The sequence below is a fragment of the Nannobrachium achirus genome (assembly GCF_963921795.1).
Source record: "Nannobrachium achirus genome assembly, chromosome: 7".
Lineage (NCBI taxonomy): Eukaryota > Metazoa > Chordata > Actinopteri > Myctophiformes > Myctophidae > Nannobrachium > Nannobrachium achirus.
Window position 1 is genome coordinate 68,197,312 of NC_137816.1, and position 21,425 is coordinate 68,218,736.

The window sequence follows — 21,425 nt, forward strand, 5'->3', positions numbered from 1 at the left end:
ACACTTCGCTACTGAATTCCCCAGAACCATGGTAGAACGTTGAAGCAGACGGCCCCTACTGGCCAAAGCTGGAACTCCAGGCGGGGTGAACCAAATGCACTTGGACTAAGATAAAGACTAAAATGCTTGACTTTCAGAGGTTTTAGTTGACTAAAGCGTAAGATAAAAAACAGGATGACAAAATGTGATAAAACAAGGGGCGATTGAAACTGGACTAAGACTGAGACTACATTTTAAAAAAATGGCAGATACAATTAACACTAATTACGGTAATGAATGCTTTTGTTTAAATCCTATTAGTAGACCTTTTCTGTACTTTTCCTATGCAAACTGCTAATAAAGTATTCAATGAATAAATCAATGTGCAGACTTAACCTCTGAGCTAAATTAATTATGACTGTGGACTTAAAATCCTTGTTTTAATTGATGGCCTTCCTACCAATGCCAATCAATGATAGTGCAGACAACACTAAAGGTCAAGTGGCCTTGACCCTAAAATGATGAGATTCCAGGCCTGGTCAGATGTATTATTATGTTTATTTATTATTTGCTCAGTCTGGGGACAATCTCCCAGCATTCATTGCTAAAACTGAGTGAAATAAATAAAAAGAAAAAAAGAGAACAAGACTGCTTAAGGCATTCCAATCGTATTGGGACAGTAATATTATTAGTTTTAAAAGCAATAGGCATAGGATTGTTTTCACTGCTGATTTGCCAGGAACCTTGAATTTATACATCACCAACAAACACAGTCTAGGAGCGAAGAAAGAACAACAAAGAAATACATTTCACCCCTGGAAGAAAATGCAGCCACTCAATGTTAATATTATTTGTAGTAAACTGTAGGTAACAGTAAGTTCGAAATAGTACCGGAATCTATTCGTTAATTAACCATTCTTAACCTTCGTTGCCAGAGGAGAAGTTAAGAGGAGACAGGAGAGAGGTTTCAGACAGGTTTATTGTAGAGTACAGTTCTTTTTCTTGACGGGGAGCAACACGGCCCGTATGACCTCGTCGAACAAAATCTTGAGGCCCCGCTGCGTCAGGGCGGAGCACTCCATGTACTTGACCGCGCCTATCTGCTTGGCCAGGGCTAAGCCCTGCGGATAGCTGATGGGTGACAGCCTCTCCTTCCTCAGCTTCTCCACCGTCTCAGCGTCGTCCCGCAGGTCCAACTTGGTGCCAACCAGCAGGATAGGCACATCAGGGCAGTGGCGGGTCACCTCCGGGTGCCACTTGGCCCGGACGTTGGTGAGGTGCAAGGGGCTGATGAGGGAGAAGCAGATGATGAAGACGTCGGTCTGAGGGTAGTAGAGCGGGCGCAGGTGGTCGTAGTCCTCCATGCCTGACGTGTCCCACAGGCCGATGCAGACCGGGCGGCCGTCCACCAACACATTGGAGGCGTAGTTGTCGAACACGGTGGGAATGTACTCCTCTGGGAAGGTGTTGGTGGTATAGGAGAGGATAAGGCAGGTCTTACCCACCGGACTGTCGCCCACCAATACACACTTTATGGCCTTCATACTGCCTTCAACCACTGAGGGCTGCAGCACCTAGGAAAACAACAAGAACAATTAGTAAAATGTACCTGTTTAATATACAAAGAACAATAAGGAATTTAGTACAATATGCCTGTTTATTATACAAAGAACAATGGGTGAATAATTCCCACAGATTACACACACCCAAAGTGAATTTGAAAACATGACCAACGCCAGATCCTAGTCAGGGGGTGGAATGTGTTTTTTGTTCTCATGAGGAAACTCTAGCGCATTTGTTTTTACAGTGTACCAGGTTAGAGGGTCTTTTTAGATTATTGACATTTTGGTTTCTGGGGTTGGGAGAGCGTTTTTCTTCTGATTTATTTGTTTTTGGTCCAAAGTACTCAGCTAAGAATAAAAGTGTTCATGTTCTTCTGAATTTTATGTCTGCGGTTGCCAAGCTAGCCATTTGGATAACCAGAAAACACAAAACTCAAGGGGTGGGGTCTGTGGACCCCGTGCAAGTAGTACAAGGACTGGTGGCGGCCCGCCTAAGGGTTGAACATGCGTACTACAGGGTGACGTATGGAGTAGCTGTGTGTGCAGTAGCTCCGCTCATGAGGAATTTGTTTTAAATATTTTTTAATCATCCGACACTTGCGGTTCATCAGTGTCTGGCTACCTTACAACATCTGATATTTGTCTTGCTTTTGATGGGGCCTAAGCCTAACACAAGATTAAACAAAGGAACAAAGGAACTGAACAAACAATCAGTCGACGCCCTACTCGGCGTGGCCAGCTTCCTCAACATGCCTTTGGACGAATCTACAACAGCTATAATGGCCGCGATCGAGAGGCAGGGTAAAGAAATGAGGGAGTTAATCGAACAGTCTGTGAGTTCCATAACCACTCGTTTGGACTCCCTTGAAAACTCTCTCAAGCTTGTGAAGAAGGAACAAACTGCAGTAGCAAAGAAAGTGAATGGTATTGCCACCGCCGTGTCATCTCACGACACCCGACTGGACGCGCTGGAAAAAACCTGCCAAGAACTGCAAGCGGCTAACGAGCAGCTTGGCCTGAAGGTGATCGACCTGATCGGGCGCTCCAGGCGCTCGAACCTGCGGTTCATTGGAATCGGCGAGGGCTTGGAGAAGGGTAATCCTACAACCTTCATAACTGAGCTGATCGGTTCACTTTTTGGCCCGGATGCTTTTGCCAGGCCTGTGGAGGTGGACAGAGCCCATCGCATTGGACCCGCATCGGCGGGAGGCGGAGGCGGCGGCGGCGGCGGAGGCGGCGGAGCTGGAGGAAAACGTCCCCGGGTCTTCATCGCCAAGATGCACCGGTATCAAGACAGAGAGCTGATTCTACGTTTGAGCAGGGAGAAAGGCCAGCTGGAATACAACGGTTCCAGAATTCACATCTTCCCGGACTATTCACCAGAGGTACTGAAACAACGCCAAGCTTTCAGCTCGGCCATCAAGATTTTCCGCGAAGCTAGTGTGAAAACATCTCTCCGTTTTCCAGCTAAACTACATGTCGAGCATAAAGGAAAGACCACCATCTTCACCGATCCTGAGGAGGCTAAAACCTTTGCCGACAATCTGCCTTCTGACTCGGACTGATTTCTTCAAGCGAGGGTAAAAGCCACAGAACCGCAAGACGTAATATAATGCACTAGCCTTTTTTTTCCTTATCTGTTTTTGTTTGTTTTATTTTCCCTAAGTAGCTGTTTTCCTTTTCCCTTTTTGTTTTCATTAATTGGTCTCTTGTTTTCGTTATTTTCTTTTCTATTTCTTTTTTCTCCATATTTGTTTTTAACGATGTTATCACATAAAGAGGGTGTTATTTAAATAAATAAAACATTTGTAGTACACTATTTGTTTGGGGTTAGTGGTTGTTATTATTATTATTATTTAGTATCATTATATTTGTTCGATTTCATTATTGCACAGTTAGGGTGATTAATTTGTAAATTAGATTTCGTTGATATTTTATTTATTTTCTCACTGCAGTGGGCCTACTAAATTTGACGTTTAATGGTCTTAACTGACCCATACGACGGCCTAGTAGTCTCATTTAGATTATGTGGGAAGGGGTATTGCCAAATCGTTTGGCTGGTGGGAGGGGTGGGGGGCGGTGGGGGGTTTATGTTAAATGTACCAGACTGCATTATGTGTTATATGTTATTCAAAACGAGTAAGCCTATGCCTATCATATATGTCTCATTTCTGTTAACTGATTGCTATGAGCACGAGCAATAACAGCACCGATATTGGAAATTTAACTTTTGTTACTTGGAATGTAAATGGATTGGGAAGTCAAGTCAAGAGAGGAAAGGTTTTCTCTTATTTAAAATCACTATCTGCCGATATTATATTCTTACAAGAGACACACATCAAGCCATCTGATCAAAGTAGACTTAAAGCGAGTTGGTTTTCCGAGGTGTATCAATCCACGTTTTCATCCAAAGCTAGAGGAGTTGCTATTTTATTTAGAAAAAGTGTACCGTTTCAATTAACTTCTCTTATTAGTGATACTAATGGTAGATATTTGATCATCTCTGGTAAAATCAATAATATCCCCATTACTTGTGTTAATATCTACGGTCCTAATACTGACGACCCAGAGTTTTTTCGGAGGTTATTTAATTTATTGCCTGATCCGAATTCAACTAATTTGATAATCGGTGGTGACTACAATTTATTTTTGGATGGTTACCTCGACCGCTTGTCAACACGTCCTTCTCCTCCTAGCAAGGCGGCGTGTACTATGCTTAACCTAATGAAATCATTTAATTTAGTTGATATTTGGAGGTTACAGCATCCTACTGACAAAGAATATTCCTTTTTTTCTCATGCTCACAAATCGTATACACGTATTGATTTTTTTATTATTGATTCAAAGTTGATATCAAATGTGTTGCATACAAAATATCAGGGAATCGTAATCGCCGACCACAGTCCTCTCGCTATGTCTTTTAAATGGTCCCTTCCAAAAGCTTTTTTCCCTTGGCGTTTTAACTCTCTGCTACTGCAGGATAGTAATTTCAATGAATACATGAAAACATCCATTAATGATTTCTTGTTATTTAATGATAAAGGTGACGTTTCTGATTCTATATTATGGGAATCATTTAAGGTAGTGGCGAGAGGAAAAATAATTGCATACGAAGCTTCTAAAAAGAGAGCGCGGCGTAAACGACTCGCTGATATTGAGGTGCAACTTTTGGATGCTGAGAGGCTCTATAGAACGTCGTTGTTAGTGAAGGATCTGTGTTCCGTCATGAAATTGAAATATGAATATAATACCATTCTGAGTGACCAGGTTAACAAACAGATACTTAAACTGAGACAAAAACAATTTGAACTGGGTGACAAGCCTGGTAAACTGTTGGCCAGACAGTTGCGTGGTGAGCAGGCAAGCAGGTCTATCCTTAAACTTAAGTCCTCGACTGGTGAACTATTAACTGATCCTCAAGCCATTAATAACCACTTTAGAGATCACTTCGAAAATCTGTATAAAGCTAAGAATACTGCAACTGACAGCGAGATCGAATCATTTTTAACATCTGTTGATTTACCTAAAATAAACGAGATCGCCAAGGCCGACCTTGATTCTGAAATTACTATCAATGAAGTTAAGGACGCTATTAAATCTCTCGCGAGTGGCAAGGCCGCGGGGCCTGACGGATTTGGAGCAGAGTTTTTCAAGGCATACAGTGATCTTGTTTCTCCTTTGTTACTCAGAATGGTTAAACACTCTATTGATAGTAACATCTTTCCACAGTCTCTTTACGAGGCCAATATTTGCTTGCTACCTAAAAAGGGGAAGGATGAATCGGAGCCATCAGCATATAGACCTCTCAGTCTTTTAAACTTTGATCAAAAAGTGGTAGCCAAGATTATATCTGCCAGGCTTGCTAGACACATGCATTCTCTTTTACACCCGGATCAGAATGGGTTTTTGGCCGGGAGATTTTCTTTTTTTAATACTCGCAGATTATTTAATATAATGTATGCTAAATATGAATCAGATGATAAACCCGTAGTCATATCGCTCGACGCAGAGCGCGCCTTCGATCAGATCGACTGGAGATATATGCATGCCACATTAAGGCATTACGGATTTGGTGATTATTTTTTGAAGCTGATTAAAATGCTTTATGCTGCCCCCACATCCTCCATTCTGACTAATAGTAATAAATCAGCATCCTTCAAGCTACAACGCGGGACGAGACAGGGCTGTTGCGCAAGCTCTTTATTGTTCAATTTAATGCTTGAACCGCTCGCTATTGCTATTAGAAAGCATATTGATATTAAAGGAATTAAGGTAGGGGATGTGGAATGTAAACTATCGCTTTACGCGGACGATTTATTAATTTTTATGATGGATCCATCTTCATCCATCCCTCCGCTTCTCTCATTAATCAATCGTTTTGGCAAGCTGTCTGGGTACTCGATTAATTGGCAAAAGAGCGCCTTTATCCCCCTTAGTAACAATCTTCTAGATCGAGCGTATCTTGAATCCCTCCCCTTTAAAATAGCCACTGATAAATTTACATACCTGGGCTTATCTATATCGTTGAACCCAATGTCTCTGTTTAAATATAATTTTACTCTCCTAATAGCTAAACTTAAGACAGACATTGAGTATTGGAGAACGTTGCCGCTATCTATGATAGGGCGCGTGAATGCCATTAAAATGGTCTCTCTCCCCAGGTTCATGTACATATTTCAAAACATCCCAATTAAACTTTCATTGTCATTTTTTAAACAAATCGACTCAATAATAATGCCTTTTATTTGGGGGTATAAAACCAATCGCATCTCAAAGTGTCATTTACAAAAATCTAAGATACTAGGGGGGTTCTCCCTCCCTGTATTTCAACATTACTACTGGGCCACTAATTTGAGAGCATTAATTTACTGGCAAAACCAGTCTCCTCAAACTTCATCTGATGCCCCCAAATGGCTCCAGTTCGAATCTCAGGCAGTAAGGGACAGCTCTCTTTCAGCTCTATTGTTCTCATTTAAAGACTACCCAACCCACCTATTGGGTGACAATTGGGTTTTGGAAAATTCAATAAAAATATTAAAACAGGTAAAAAGAGCACTTTCGGTTCCGGATCTGTCAATATACTCTCCAATTTGTTTTAATCACAACTTTATTCCTTCTCAGTCAGATCCAGCTTTTACAGAGTGGAAGGAGAAGGGTTTGATATCCTTTGCCGATTTATACATAAACAACCAATTTGCTGCATTCTCAGAGCTGAAAGAAGCATTTTCACTTCCACAATCCCACCTTTTTCGTTACTTTCAAGTTAGACATTTTGTTCTAAACAATTTTAACAACTATCAAAATTTGCCTGAAGAACACTGCTTTTATGCTTTGATGAGACAGCATCCATACTCTAAACATCTCATCTCTAAATTTGTCTCGTTGTTTTCCAAATCATCTATTCCGTCAACAAACCACATTAGGGCATCTTGGGAGGCTGATATTGGGCTGGAACTGTCCGACGAGATCTGGAGCGAGGGGTTGAAGAGAATCCATTCAGGCTCAGTCAATGCCAGACTGCAGCTTGTTCAGTTTAAAGTTATGCACAGATTACATTACTCCAAAGTAAAAATGAATAAAATGTATCCAAACGTGTCAGATATCTGTGACAGATGCACCACATCCAAGGGCACGCTGGGACACACGTTCTGGTCGTGCCCAAGGATTGTTCCATTCTGGCAAACCATTTTTGCTTGGTACAGTAGTGTATATCGTATTCGCATTGAGCCCGATGCACTGACTGTCCTGTTTGGTTGCTCCGAAGCTTCTCTTTCTCTGCCGTACTCTGTCCAACAGACACTTATGCTTGGTACACTAGTAGCCAAAAGAATTATATTAACTGAATGGAAATCCTCTACTATACCTTGTTTCAACAGATGGCTTACAGAATTTGTGTCAATTATTCATTTGGAGAGGCTTCGATGCTTTAAACAGGACAGTCATACTGCATTCGAGTTCATCTGGGGTCCTATTATGGCGCATCTGGACGTTTAGTCCGTAATGGCTACATTAGTAGATGTCCACGTTTTCCAAGAGGTTGCTAACTTTTGTACTATTTATATGATCGGTGAATTGCTCGTGTTTTGTACTTTTGTATTTTTATATGATAGGTGAATTACCCGTGTTTGACTTGTGTATGATAATCTGGTGTGTTTGTCTTGTTATGTTTTGTTGATGTCTGTGATGTCCTGTCTTTCAAAAAAATCATAATAAAAATTAATATAAAAAAAAAAAAAAAAAGAACATGCGTACTACAGGACAGTGGACAATATGGAGGGTTTCAAAGCACGGTGGACTGTGGGAGGGGCTCTGTGTACAGTGGGGGAGCAGGGGGAGTTGGTGCTCTCTTTTTAAGGAAGGAAAATTGAGGTCTTTGTAATTGTCTGGCTTTTGAGGATGTAAATGTTGCAATATAGTTTAATAAAGGTATTTAAAAAATCTAATCTCTCTCTCTCTCGCTCTCTCGCTCTCTCTCTCTCTCTCTCTCTCTCTCTCTCTCTCTGGTCTGGTGCCAGCAAAGCAGCCTACCTTTGCGACATTATAGAAAAAGAACTATTACATGTTTTTTAATTATTTTTTATTTAATTATTTTTAAATGACATGACATTAGGGCAGCCTAATGCAAGGATTAATGTGAAATGGGCTGCTGTGGGTTGCCATACATTCAGGGCGCAGAGTCGCATCAGAGCAATAGATCGACAGCTAGCAGCCAAGAAGTGAATTTGGACATTATTGATGTTTACGTGAGGTGGAGATTTCAAAGCAGGATTATAGGAGATGCTTTTACCGTACACACCCGCGCGACCCCTCATCAGTTTACAGACATCAAAACAAGGTACAAAAGAACGAGCCAAAGAACGTACTATTGGCGATGCGCCGCCGGGAAAAATGGGGCGAACGGGAACGTCCAAAGCGGTAAAAGAGTTAATATAATATGTCTTGTGATTCCTGTGGCAATATAAACGCTGACTGTCCCTCTATCTGTGAGCAACTCCTCCTCACACACAGCGGTAGGCCTACTATGTGTGTGAGCAACTCCTCCTCACACACAGCGGTAGGCCTACTACGCGGGAGGGAGCGGCCGGTCAGAAATGAAATCATTGAGGGGACGGGTGGTAATGGTGGTCAGAAATCTAACACGAGCGGACGTCGTGATTGGGATTTAACCCGCGCAGGTCTCTACCACAATGTTGACCACAAGTTTTTCTTCATTTCCAGCATTTTACGTTGATTGCCTTCGCGCCAACAGTGAACCGTATGCTGTTGTGCATTGAAACCACAGTTATTTGTGGATTCGCATTTGTTTGTTTGATCCGCAACAGAATACGCATCTTCACACCAGCCAAATAATGTGTGTTTTCCAACAATGTGCTTCAGGATTAATTTTAACCGAACTAAAATATGCCTGTGTGAATGCACCCTAAAACACCAAAATGAACCCAGAATTGTGTTTAAAAAAGGTTTGGTTGTCTCAGGGGTGAAATGGCCCTTTAAGAAAGCGAAAAAAGGAAACACACCTCTGTTTTCTCCATCTCTCTCTGCTTCTCTTCTTCTTTCAGTCTCTCCATCTCTCTCTGCTTCTCTTCTTCTTTCAGTCTCTCCATCTCTCTCTGCTTCTCCTCTTCTTTCTGCTTCTCCATCTCTTTTCTCTCCATCTCTCTCTGTTCAAGCCTCCTCTCCTTCTCCTTGAAGACTTGTAGATCTGCAATTTTCGATAGATAAATAGATAGATAGATAGATAGATAGATAGATAGATAGATAGATAGATGGATAGCAATACTTAAGCACAACTTATCAATTTTCCATAGATAGATAGATAGATAGATAGATAGATAGATAGATAGATAGATAGATAGATAGCAATACTTAAGCACAACTTATCAATTTTCCATAGATAGATAGATAGATAGATAGATAGATAGATAGATAGCAATACTTAAGCACAACTTATCAATACAGTGCCAAACTACCCGCCAAAATACCCTTTTGTTGACAAAATGAACTGTAGATTTAGTCGACTAAAATCTTATGATATTTAGTTTACTAAAATTAAAACAGACTAAAATGTGACTAAAACTAAATGAAAATGTGTTCAAAAGACTAATGACTATAACTAAATCAAAATCAACACTGGTTTCCCTTGTAGAAGGCCTGTCTTTAAATCCAAGTAGAACCTGGTTTATCTGAGCACCACTGGATGGAGGTGTTTTGATTCTCAACTATAACTCACAGCGTAAAGATATCAGTGTATCTTTTGCTCAATAAGACGTCATGATAATATCCTACACTAGACGTAATGACACAGCATGTACTGAATGCTATTCCCAAGAAAACCAGATGCAGATCTTTGGTGGTAGTGAGATGCATGCCCACTTGCAGACAGTCTGTTTACATTATGTAGAAAGCTATCTCGCAGCCCGCTAACAACTTTTCAGAACGAGTGATACAGTTTAAGTAAAAAACCCTTTTTGCGAGTTATTTTTGTGGGTATTTTCTTGCCAGGGCGAGGGTAGCAGCATCCCGTCAGAGACTGGCAGGGGCGATTCCAGCTAGGACTGGCAGGACACTGGTGTGGGTTTCAGACAAACAGTTACTGCCCGAAGGGCACTGTTGATGACATCATCTACCTTATTGACACTTCTGCTCCAGACAGGCAGACAGGGGCAGAGTATTCTGCTAGGGGTAGGACAAGCGCTTGCGTGGATATGAGTAGAGTATAGAATAAGCCTAACCAGTTTATTTTGGGATGTTTGGGTTCTCTTCCCTCCAGGTAAGTCTGCATCCAGCTCACTGGTGATGTCATCAAAACCGATTGCTTTTAGCTTATCAATCAAAATAAGGTGATTTACGGTGTCAAATGCCTTCTGGTGGTCCAGCATGACCATGCCGCAGTATTTGCCCAAGTCCACCTCATGTTTGATGAGGTCGTTCAACTAGAGAAGGCATGTGTCAGTGGAATGGGATGATCTAAAGCCAGATTGGAATTGCATATTAGTTTTTTTCTCTTCCAGGTACTTTGCAACCTCACACAACCTTCATGGACTCTTTTTTTTCCATGACTTTTGAGATGGAACGACCTTTTCTGTACAGGGGGGTTAGAGAGGAAGTGAAGGGCACAACAAAGCTTTAAAGACAGAACTAAGAAACCACAAGTTATATCTCTCCTCACTCCTCTGCTCCTTTCAATACCTATTTAACAGGTGTGTCTCGTAATGAACCTGATGGTAGCAGCAATAAGGGACGACTCTTTCAATTCTTTCAAGTATTTAAAAAGATAATTAAAGCTGCAAGCAGCGATGACCAGACCCTCGCATCTCTAATCACGTCAAGAGGGGCAGCAGCCAATCAGGAGAGGGGGTGGGGCTAAGATACACCAATGAAGGACAAGGACTCTGAACCAAGTCCAATGACACCACCCAAAAGTCTGAGCGACAAACCGTTGAAAAGTTATAAGAACTATTGAATATCGACCAATCAGAGGGGGGTGGGGCTAAGTTACACCAATGAAGGACAAGGACTCTGAACCAAGTCCAATGACACCACCCACAAGTCTGAGCAACAAACGTTGAAAAGTTATGAGAACTATTGAATATCGACCAATCAGAAGAGGGGGCGGGTTAAACCAAATAAGGACAAGGACTCAACAAACCTTTGAAAAGTTATAAGAACTATTGTACGACAAACCGTGGACAAGTTATAGCCAAAAAAAGGAACAATCAAGTATCGGCCAATCAGAAGAGTGGGAGGACAAGGACTCTAATCCAAGTCAAATGACACCACCCACAAGTTTGTACGACAAACCGTTGAGGTTGATCCGATTATCCCGAGGAGTTTGTTAAAGTATGACCTGTGAAAATGGCTGAAAGTGTGCCAAAACACCACAAAGAAATCAAAATGGCTGACTTCCTGTTTGGTTTTTCGGACATGGGTCGAAGAGACTTCTTTATAAGTCCAGACATCATACAGGTGTGATACACTTGATGTGTGTTGTGGAGTGTCACTGGGAGGTCGGCTGACAGGTGAGCCCCTCAGCATGGGAAATCAGTGGAAAGGGAGCAGAGAAGGCATGTACGTAGAAGGGTGTTACCCATTTAGGGTATGATTTGTAATTTTGTATACATTATAATATTATTATTCTGTTGAATGACAATAGATTTGATAATGTAGGCTCCGGGGTAGCGCGTTGGTCACTCGCCAATGAGCCTGGCACTTTGGCTGACTGGTCAGCGCACATGCCTGCGATATCGGGGTCCTTCTGGCCGTGACGCTACATTGGTGGCAGCGGTCCCTATGGTCGCCGGCCAGTGCCGTGAAATACTGTACGGAGTCGTGGTAGGAGGAGGTGTCGATCCTCCATCCCCGGTTGCATTTGAACCCCCCGGTTTCAAAGTCGAGCTTCACTCCTGGCCGGCGCGCGTGGTCGCGCTTCTGGGTAGAGGGGACGACTGTAGGCTCTGGGCACTTTGGCTGGCACTTTGGCTGACTGGTTAACATACGGGCCCTGTAAAGTAGCGGCCCGGGTTCGCCTCCCGGTTGTTGCCGTGGTTGCGCTACAATAACAGCCAAAACAAAGTAGATTACCTGGCAGTGCAAAAGAAGAATTCCATGCCTTCAGTTGTGGGTACGTGTCGATAATCTCTGGCTTTTGGAGAAGTTTAAGAAACTGAGATGAAGTTGTCTCTCCTCCATTGATCACTGTATCGATAAGATCGATACAAGCAGCTTCTGTGTGTGCTGTCTCCTTCAGTCTTCGATAAACTCTTCTATCAATAATTCCATCAGCATGCGCATGCAGCAGAATGTAGCGATCTGAACTGAGCCACTCGACAAGTTTCACCTGGTTGGCGACCAATATCTCCACAGACGGGCCCTATAGAAATGCATGGCAGGTATTATTTGTTGTACATGCAACAATATAATAAATAATTGTAACAATGACACCTTATTTTGAGTTGCTATTTGCCAGTTGAACCAACCTGTGGAGCATCTACACAAGTCGAAGCCACGGTCTTCTCTGGATGAGGCACAGCTGTTCTATATGCTATGGAAGTGCAATATCATGATTATGATTAACTTCAGTTGCACTTGTTTTAAAAGGTTGTTAATAAATATACACACATATTTAAAAGCATTTACTGTATGATTTGTATACATACTCTTGTAAACTTGTATAGGGCTCAACACACACACTTGCAAAACAGTGACTTATTTCCCCCTCTGTATAACACAAGACCGCATACAATAATTCAATGAAACCCTTACCTTCCAGATGAATTTCCCCCTCCCATTTTTTCTTAGGTATTGTGAGTAAGATATCTTCTGCTTCGAGACCCACCTTCACAACAAATGTTGCATGATGAGGTCCATTAAAGCTATGACGATAAGCTGCAGTCTGAAAGCAGAGATCACTATTAGATAACCATTGGACAATTACTGTTGAACTCTTGTAGTATTGTATTGTACTACTTGGTGTGGAAGTATTGTAGTTGTAGTGGAAATATACCAGTAGTAGCACTTGCCATAGTAGTGGCATTGATAGCATATTATCAGTTTTCCTGACTCACCCATTTTGACATACAAGAAACTCAGATTGTAGTTTTAATGTGATATACCTTAGGATGTGCTGTGTATGAAGCAGGACTACAGTGCAGACTGTATTTTTGGAGTGGGATGAGATCACATAAAGAGGTGGTGTTAATGAGTTCACCCTCCTGCGTTCGCTTCACCTACAAAACACCAACACAACATGATCAGAAGGTTCAGTCTCGTTGCCTGCAACATGGACAGATTTTTATTAAAACATGTTCAATACCAGGGTATTTTGACATTGCTAATTTTTTTCTTACTTAGGTCTTAAATTGGTTGTTAAATGTGCCCACATTAGAGCTTTAACAGTGCCCAGATCCACCTCCATTCTATTCTACCAGGGCCCTGCTGCGTCAGTGCATGTGTAATGACGTCACTTGGTCACATGACCGTAGTCAGGATGTTTTGTTCTTCCACCTAGTATGGGCCAGTGTAGGATTTAGCTATTGTTTGCAGATCTAATTTGGTCATGTTTCCAGCCATGCCCGGAGTTTTAGCCATAAAAACAAACATCAGAGATAAAGGGCTTTAAAGATGGGGAAATGCATTGGATTATATGGAGAAAAACGGCAGCGCGATGCTCTCAGCATCCAATGGAAACAACCTGCGGTGATTGGGCAACATCCCGGCGTAGCCCCGACCTTACGGTGAGATTTAATATTGTTACTGTAAATACAGTAAACGCGTCAAACACGTCGTGGGCCTCCAGCGACATCAAAGAGTTTGATGCGTGGGCACTCGCTGAGTTAAATGGTCCAAAATATAAATTGCCCAACCCTCCCAGTCCGATAAACATTCGCCACGAGCCCGGTCCAAAGCCCGAGCGATAGGCCTATGTGACAAATCAGGCCCGGCCTGATGGCACATTGTTATGAACAGCATCAGCAGCAGCCCGTTTCTCTTCATTAAATGTTATTGGCTATTCATGATTCATGAAGAACCATTCTACCTTTTGACAACTACAGTTGCACTCATTCTGTTGACTATCATCACTCATCAGTTATCGATTATCACCAGCCTACTTTACCCAAGCTACTGCTCTGCCTCTCAAGCCACTGCCGCTAACTACTCGGTACAGTAACAAACATATCTTACGTCTTCAAGGGGCACACTGGCCGGCACCAGGCATACACTCAGTTTCCGTGTCTGGCCTTTTGGTGGTTCAAGGAATGTCAGAACTTGAACTTGTATTGGACAAATGTGGCTTTGTATCTTCCACAGGAGCCCAAAGAGAGACAGGTGGGGCACATTTACAACCACATGGGTCCTGGTCACTTTCACTGGTTTCAACAGGGTCCGCTCCCCATCTGCGGCGATGTGGACCACATACAGGTCATCACCTGTGAAATGTTTTGAAGAAGAGATTACATTTTATGTTAAACAAAACCTCAAAGAAATGTATGCTACACTTATCTCTGTAACGACATGACTAAACTAGTTCGATGCACCGCGGAGGATGCAAGGATTCAAGTGGAGGATTCAAGGATTCAAGTGGAGGATTCAAACCCCTAGTGGTGATGTTGGGCTTTTCTTCATACTTAGTTTCATTGAAAATGATTGGACAACAGTGCTTCACCTGAGTTGTCATCACAGCGTAGCAGTTGCAGCTGGCAGACAGTCTCCTGAGGACACTTGATGTCAAACAGAGGACCTGCAGGAGTCCCTCCCTGGAGCCATCTGTCCTCCCACTGAACAGCACTGTAGACGACGTCTCCTTCCCCTGTGGTTTTAAACGCCAACCCTGTCTCAGAGCACTGGAACAGAGCTGCACTGGGCAACTTGAAGCTGTGACCAAAAAAAAGTTAATTTATAATCCCATGGCTTGGTTCATTAATAACATGTTGCTGGAAACAAGACCACTCTTAGCTGTCTTATCTATCTATCTATCTATCTAGATAGATAGATAGATAGATAGATAGATAGATAGATAGATAGATAGATAGATAGGTTGGTTGGTAATAATGACGTTGTTCATGATGAGTTACCTGTATTCTGTGGTTTTCTGCAGGGGCATCAATTGGGTATGGCAGGGGTATGCAGCTGCCATATCCTGGGTCCAGGGGTGAAAATAAAAGTTACTTTTAAATATAAATCCACGAATGTCTCTTTGTCTATCTGTGCTGGTAATTAAGTTGTTAAATTACCGTAAAATAACTACAAATGCAACATTTAACAAAATGGTCACTTTAACAAGGTAAAACTCAGCACAAAAAGAAAGGAAACTTTACTTCAGTCCATTATATCTCCCCTTTAAAAATACCAATTTGTATTGTGTTTTATATATATTATATATTGTTATTGTTGATTCGCCACCTTTACAACGAGGTACAGCTTGTAAGCATCGGGCATTCGTGGAATGAGCACCACAGCCAAACGTGTGGGTAGCGCCGACCCAAAATTTGCCAACATTAGGTCTATTATATCCCCCCTTTAATTATGCCAAATGGTATTGTTTTTGATATCATTGTTATCGTTGATTTATCACCTTTACAACGAGGTACAGCTTGTAAGGATCTGGCATTCGTGGAATGAGCAACACAGCCAAACGTGTGGGTAGCGCCCCTCCAAAAATTGTCAAAATCGCCTGGCAGGCCTGCAATACTGTTCTTTTGGTGTTCAACTTTGTTGCTTGGTTCATTGAATGATTGCACTCACCCACAGTAATAAGGAAAAGAACATATTGGCCATTTTTACACTTTTTTAACAAGCTCAGTGTCAGGAAGCCCAAAACGAGAGCAAATGCCAGCAGAACAGTATATTGCAAGCAATTTTGGCAACATTTTGGTCGGCTCTACCCACACGTTTGGCTGTGTAGCTCATGCCTCGAATGCCCGATCCTTACAAGCTGTACCTCGTAAAGGTGACGAATCAACGATAAAAAATATATAAAACATAATACAAGTCGGAATTATTATAGGGGAGATATAATGGACCGAAGTCAAGTTTCCTTTCTTTTTGTGCTGGGTTTAAATATATAGGTATCATAATTATATTCTCCACACTTGTATTCTCCCCATCTCAACAAAATGGTATATTCTCAGGTTCCGCAGGTCTGCTGCACAGGTGCAATGCATTATTGTTTATTGTGGCACATTTACTACAGTAACATGCCGGGTTTAGCTGCATTTGAACAACCGTTCCAGGCTAGCATATCCAGCCCAAGAAACCATAGAAACCCGGGGAAAAATGGACAAAACCCTTGCCATACCCTAGCTTTTGCTGAACTGACACCACTGGTTTCCTGTTCTGCTGTCTGTTTTGGTGAAACTCTTGGTGAAAAACTGATCTGAAATACAGAAAGGAAACAAAATCAGTAACTTTCCTGGTGTTCAGGGTTCTGTAATTATTCTGAGGAGCTGGTTTTACTCACAATGTCCATGTCTGAATGGTCAACCGCATCAGAGAGCCCACACACACACACACACACACACACACACACACACACACACACACACACACACACGGTTAGGAGAATAAGCATTAGGGCTAGAACTGACATGGTGTAGCTGCCCCTCAACACCACCACTCTAACCCTTCAACATTGCTTTAGTGTCACTTTTTTAAATAATTGAAGTTAATTCCTATTCACATCTTAATGCTTTATTTGTATTAGAGTGTGGTTGCAATGTGCTTATGTTAACTTAAATATAAATACATACTGTTAAAAAAAAGACTATTAGGCCTATTAGTCATTAAAGGGGAAAACCACCCCTAAAATCACGCAAAGCCGTACACAGTATCTCTAAAGTCATGTCATCAACATGGATCTGTCCCATTTACCATATTCCCTCCTGATTGGCTACGATTGCCTTCTAAAGTTTGTGTATGCGACCTGGCGGTCGCTGATCTCCTGATTAGGGAGTCTTACTGGCAAAATTGTTGTAGCGTCCGATTAAAGCCCTGACTCGACTTGGACTACATGAACCCTGAGTGGAGGGTTCTTGATCTGCTGGTTCCTTCCCTCCGTCCTCAGGAACACCAGGCTCCTGGTCTGTAAGATCAGATCAGAGAGACCACCAATAACAAGAAGAAAATGGATAATAAAACAAGGATGGAAGCAGAGACATGATCCTCCATTAAATACGTTATTATCCGTCTGAGACGTAAAAATCAAGAAACTGTAAAAAAGAAAAAAAGTAAAAGTGTGGTTGACATTGTCACCACCAACCATAAAGCGACCACCATAAAGAGACAAGACACACTGCAGAGGAATTAAACGGGCACTTAAAAGAACCATTAGGGGTGTTTTTGTTTTTGTACAGGTGCATATACTAGTAAGACGCCTCAGGGCGAGATGTATTAGTGCTCTCTCACGCACCAGAGGAATGTATGAAACCAGTAACTGTAGTGCCCGGGGTTTGAACCCAGGTCTTCCATGTGAAAGTCCAATATCTTAACCATTGATCCAAAGGGGCATCCCCTTGATCCCCATGGACTCAGGGAGATACTAGACTTTTGAGGCCATCAGGCTGAGGCAATGAGTTTAAAGTGACTGTTGTATTTGTATATAATTGCATGTGTACCACATTACCACTGGGCATAAAGTCTGCTAATAGACAGGAAACAACAGTCCTAGGTACCTCAGATGAGCAGGGACATTCTTTGAGTTCCAACCAAGAGACACCAAAGGAATGTTACTTTACCTGCTCTCTCACACACACACACACACACACACACACACACACACACACACACACACACACACACACACACACACACACACACACACACACACACACACACACACACACACACTTCAATTCGAAGGGCTTTATTGGCATGAGAAAACATGTACATTTACATGCAGGCAGACCAGGGATATACAGTACAATGGTTTTTAAGGTGGTTGGATTCCTATCACAGCAGCTCATGAATCTTGCTGCTGTGTTTTCACATTGTTTTGCTTCACCCAGCAGGTATGGGTTTTTTCATCATTGTCTCCACCAGCCGAAGGCATGTGGGAGAGTATGTTTTCCCCTCCATATCCGTCCGTCCGTGCGTCCGTCCGTCCGTGCGTGCGTCCTCACAGTTTGTTACCATCTAATCTCAGTCGCCGTTGGCCCGGTCGCTGCCAAAATGAGCACACACACTCCCTGGATGCCAATTCAGAACCCCACATTTTTCAAGTGGGCCTGTTCTAGCGCCACCATGAGGCGTGGGTGCACGCACACCCACGCACACCCACACGGTGGGTGAAAGGACTGGACCGTCTGGGTGAAACTGTGAAAGGGCGTGCGTCGGCGAACGGACACCCCGAAAAGGCAAACATCTAGGGGAAAGTCAAGCAGCACTGGGTGAATGGACTTGTTGAAACATCCCGATCCAACTTTTGGGGCGAACGGCCAAGCGGGCGAAACGATTGGTATTCATTTAGCCAGGAGGCCATTTTAATCGTGAAGCCTGTGTGTTTGCGTGCGTGTTGCAACTTTTACACACAAACTCTCTCTCTCTCTCTCTCTCTCTCTCTCTCTCTCTCTCTCTCTCTCTCTATCTCCTCTCTCTCACCTCAGCCTTTATTAAATAAAATAAAAGCTTACATCAAAGCAAACAACACTGTGCGCATGAATTCATGGGTTGCATTTGTAGTCCTACACCAGCCATTTTGAGGACCAACACAGGTGTTTTGATTAACGTAGGACATTAGTTCTGTGCCAAACAGACACATTGAACACCTGTGTTGGTCCTCAATATGGCCGGTTTAGGACTACAAATGCAACCCATGAATACATTCCAGCCACACGCACACCGCGGTACGGGGTTCAACGACCATTAGTCTAGACTACTAGACAGACAGACAGACAGTCATGCATACGGTTGCCACCCGTTCCGTATAATACGGAATCGTTCCGTGTTGGATGACGTGTTGTAATTTTTGGTTTTCATTTTAAATTTGTGTTAAAGTTTATTTTTCACTTCCAAGTTCCAATTTGTAGATTATGATCTATAGAACAATTTTGGTTCGAGTGTCAAGACAGTAGATTGTAGACAGTAGACACTTTATAAAATAGGCTATGCTCAGGTTTAGGCTAGTGAAGCCTATTCAGCCTAAAGTAAAAATGTTCAATGTTCATAAAATAGGCTATGCTCAGGTTTAGGCTAGTGAAGCCTATTCAGCCTAAAGTAAAAATGTTCAATGTTCATTGCTAATAAAGCACTTTAAACTAGGCTATGCTCAGGTTCAGGCTAGTGAAGCCTATTCAGCCTAAAGTAATAAATGGTTAATCTTCGTTGCTAATAAAGCACTTTAAACTTATATGACTTAATGGTTTCTTGACTACCTTCTCTTTACTGACCACCAAGTGACCCAATACAAGAGCCAGGTTCAAATCATTCATACATTGCTTTATTTCATACAAAATTAACTTATTCATATTTTAGAAACAATTGGCCACTTCAAACTGCAAAACAATATAGGTTATACCATGTTGTGTGTTATAGTTATAACTATTCTATGCATTTCATGGGTTTGGGACTGCATTTTTTCGCCGGCCGGCGGCTGTGCCACGCGCATGGAACGCACGCACCGCGTGCCCGGAAGAGGTGTTCCTTATTTCAATTTCTGAAAGGTGGCAACCCTAGTCATGCAGTTTATAATCATGTGCAGTGTTTTCTTACCTGGTGAATCCATCAAGTTAAAGAGTCCTTGTCTGCAGTATTGAGTTGTTGTTGTTGTTGTTGTTGTTGTTGTTGTTGTTATCTACAGCAGCTGACGTCAAAGTAAATCTCATGTTTAAAAGCTCATAGTTCCTATTAAACAGGTGTTGTCAACACCCTTCTGCTAGATTTAAATAAACACGTCCTGCTTAGGGTGGAAAAAAGAGAGAGAGAGAGACATGTCACTGGTATGAGTCACGAGAATTCCATGGTAGCTGTCGCTGTCAGAGCCATTTGAACAACCAGTTGGACAAGAAACAAAGCAATGACGCAATTGACGATACGATACATGGACGATATTGGTTCATTCATGGCTATACGATACGGTTCGATTCAATGATTTAAAATCGATATATTAACTATTTAGCAAGGAAATGAAATCTGTGTAAAACGTGTAAAAAATCTATTATTATGGAAGTAAACGCTGTGATTCTCTAGCAAATACATGGACATTATATTACAACACATTATGGACAAACGCGCACCTTGACATGAACACAGAGATTACACACATTTATCGATAGACCAAGAGTAGCGATATGGAATGGAAAGGTAATTAAAATCCTCTTTTTCATTTTCCCTCTTAAAATTGTCAAATACAAGGCACAAATACTTAGTTTCCATACAATCAATTATTTGCATTGCAAAACGATTCGATACCGATTAAACTCATTTTAAAACGATACGATACGATACAAAGCCAAAGCCAAAGCGGTACGATATTTTGCATATCGATACAGTAGATCATTGTAAATTAAAATCGATTTTTCGATTCAGTTACTATATCATTACACCCCTATTATTCCCACATTGTTGTCTGTGCTTTCAAGCTGGTGGTGTCCCTACACTATATTTGACCAGAAACCCCAAAAGTGGGTGACGGAGCACCCTGGGGTGCCGCGACGGCAGTCCAGGGGTGGCGCGAGATCATTTGATAATATTTGGAATAGACACAAAATATTTAGTATGTAGTTCAAAGTTATTTTCAGTCAGTTCTAACCAAAATGGCTATTATCAACGTTTTCCTCGCAACATAATCACTAAAATATCGTCACTGTCGGGCAGAAACTTCGTATCTCCAAGTTTCAAATGTTTACGTTTTTTTGGGTAAAATAAAGCCCTGCTTCATCATACAAGACTGTTGCTCAAAACTAGTGAAAACAGCAGATCTACAAGCACGTGCTTGTAGATCTGCTGTTTTCACTAGTTTAGTAAATTTTATAGATGATAAATACAAAACGAACGGTTTTGGACATACAAGGTTTCCACCCGACAACGACGATATGCTATAAATATAAGGTGCTGGGAGTGAAAACTATAATGTAGGGGTGCCTCGGATTAAAACAAATATTTATGGGGTGCCCTGAGACAAAAAAGTTTGAGAACCCCTGAACTATACTATATTTGACCAGAAACCCCTCTAATCCTCTGCCTCAGGCTGAGTGGTGTCCAGGGACATGCTGGGCCCCTGATTCAGCCCGGGAAAAAGAGTTGAAGAGGCCCTCATTGCGCGCTATAGAGAGAGATAGCGCTGCTGCTACTCAAATATTTGTGACAAAGTGACAAAATACATGAGTTATATTTCGTCGTTGTCGGGTGGAAACCTTGTGTCCAAAACCGTTTGTTTAGTATTTATCATTTAAA

At 42.0% G+C, this 21,425-nt stretch overlaps 1 protein-coding gene across 1 annotated transcript; it reads right to left on the minus strand.

The window, feature by feature from the left end:
* Positions 1-956: 956 nt before the first annotated feature.
* On the minus strand, positions 957-1,523 carry LOC308288943 (ras-related C3 botulinum toxin substrate 1-like; the record flags this gene model as incomplete). The annotated part of the gene is made up of 1 exon (XM_080730417.1): positions 957-1,523. One exon carries the CDS (start codon positions 1,521-1,523, stop codon positions 957-959), a length of 567 nt encoding a protein of 188 aa, XP_080586543.1.
* Positions 1,524-21,425: the final 19,902 nt, after the last annotated feature.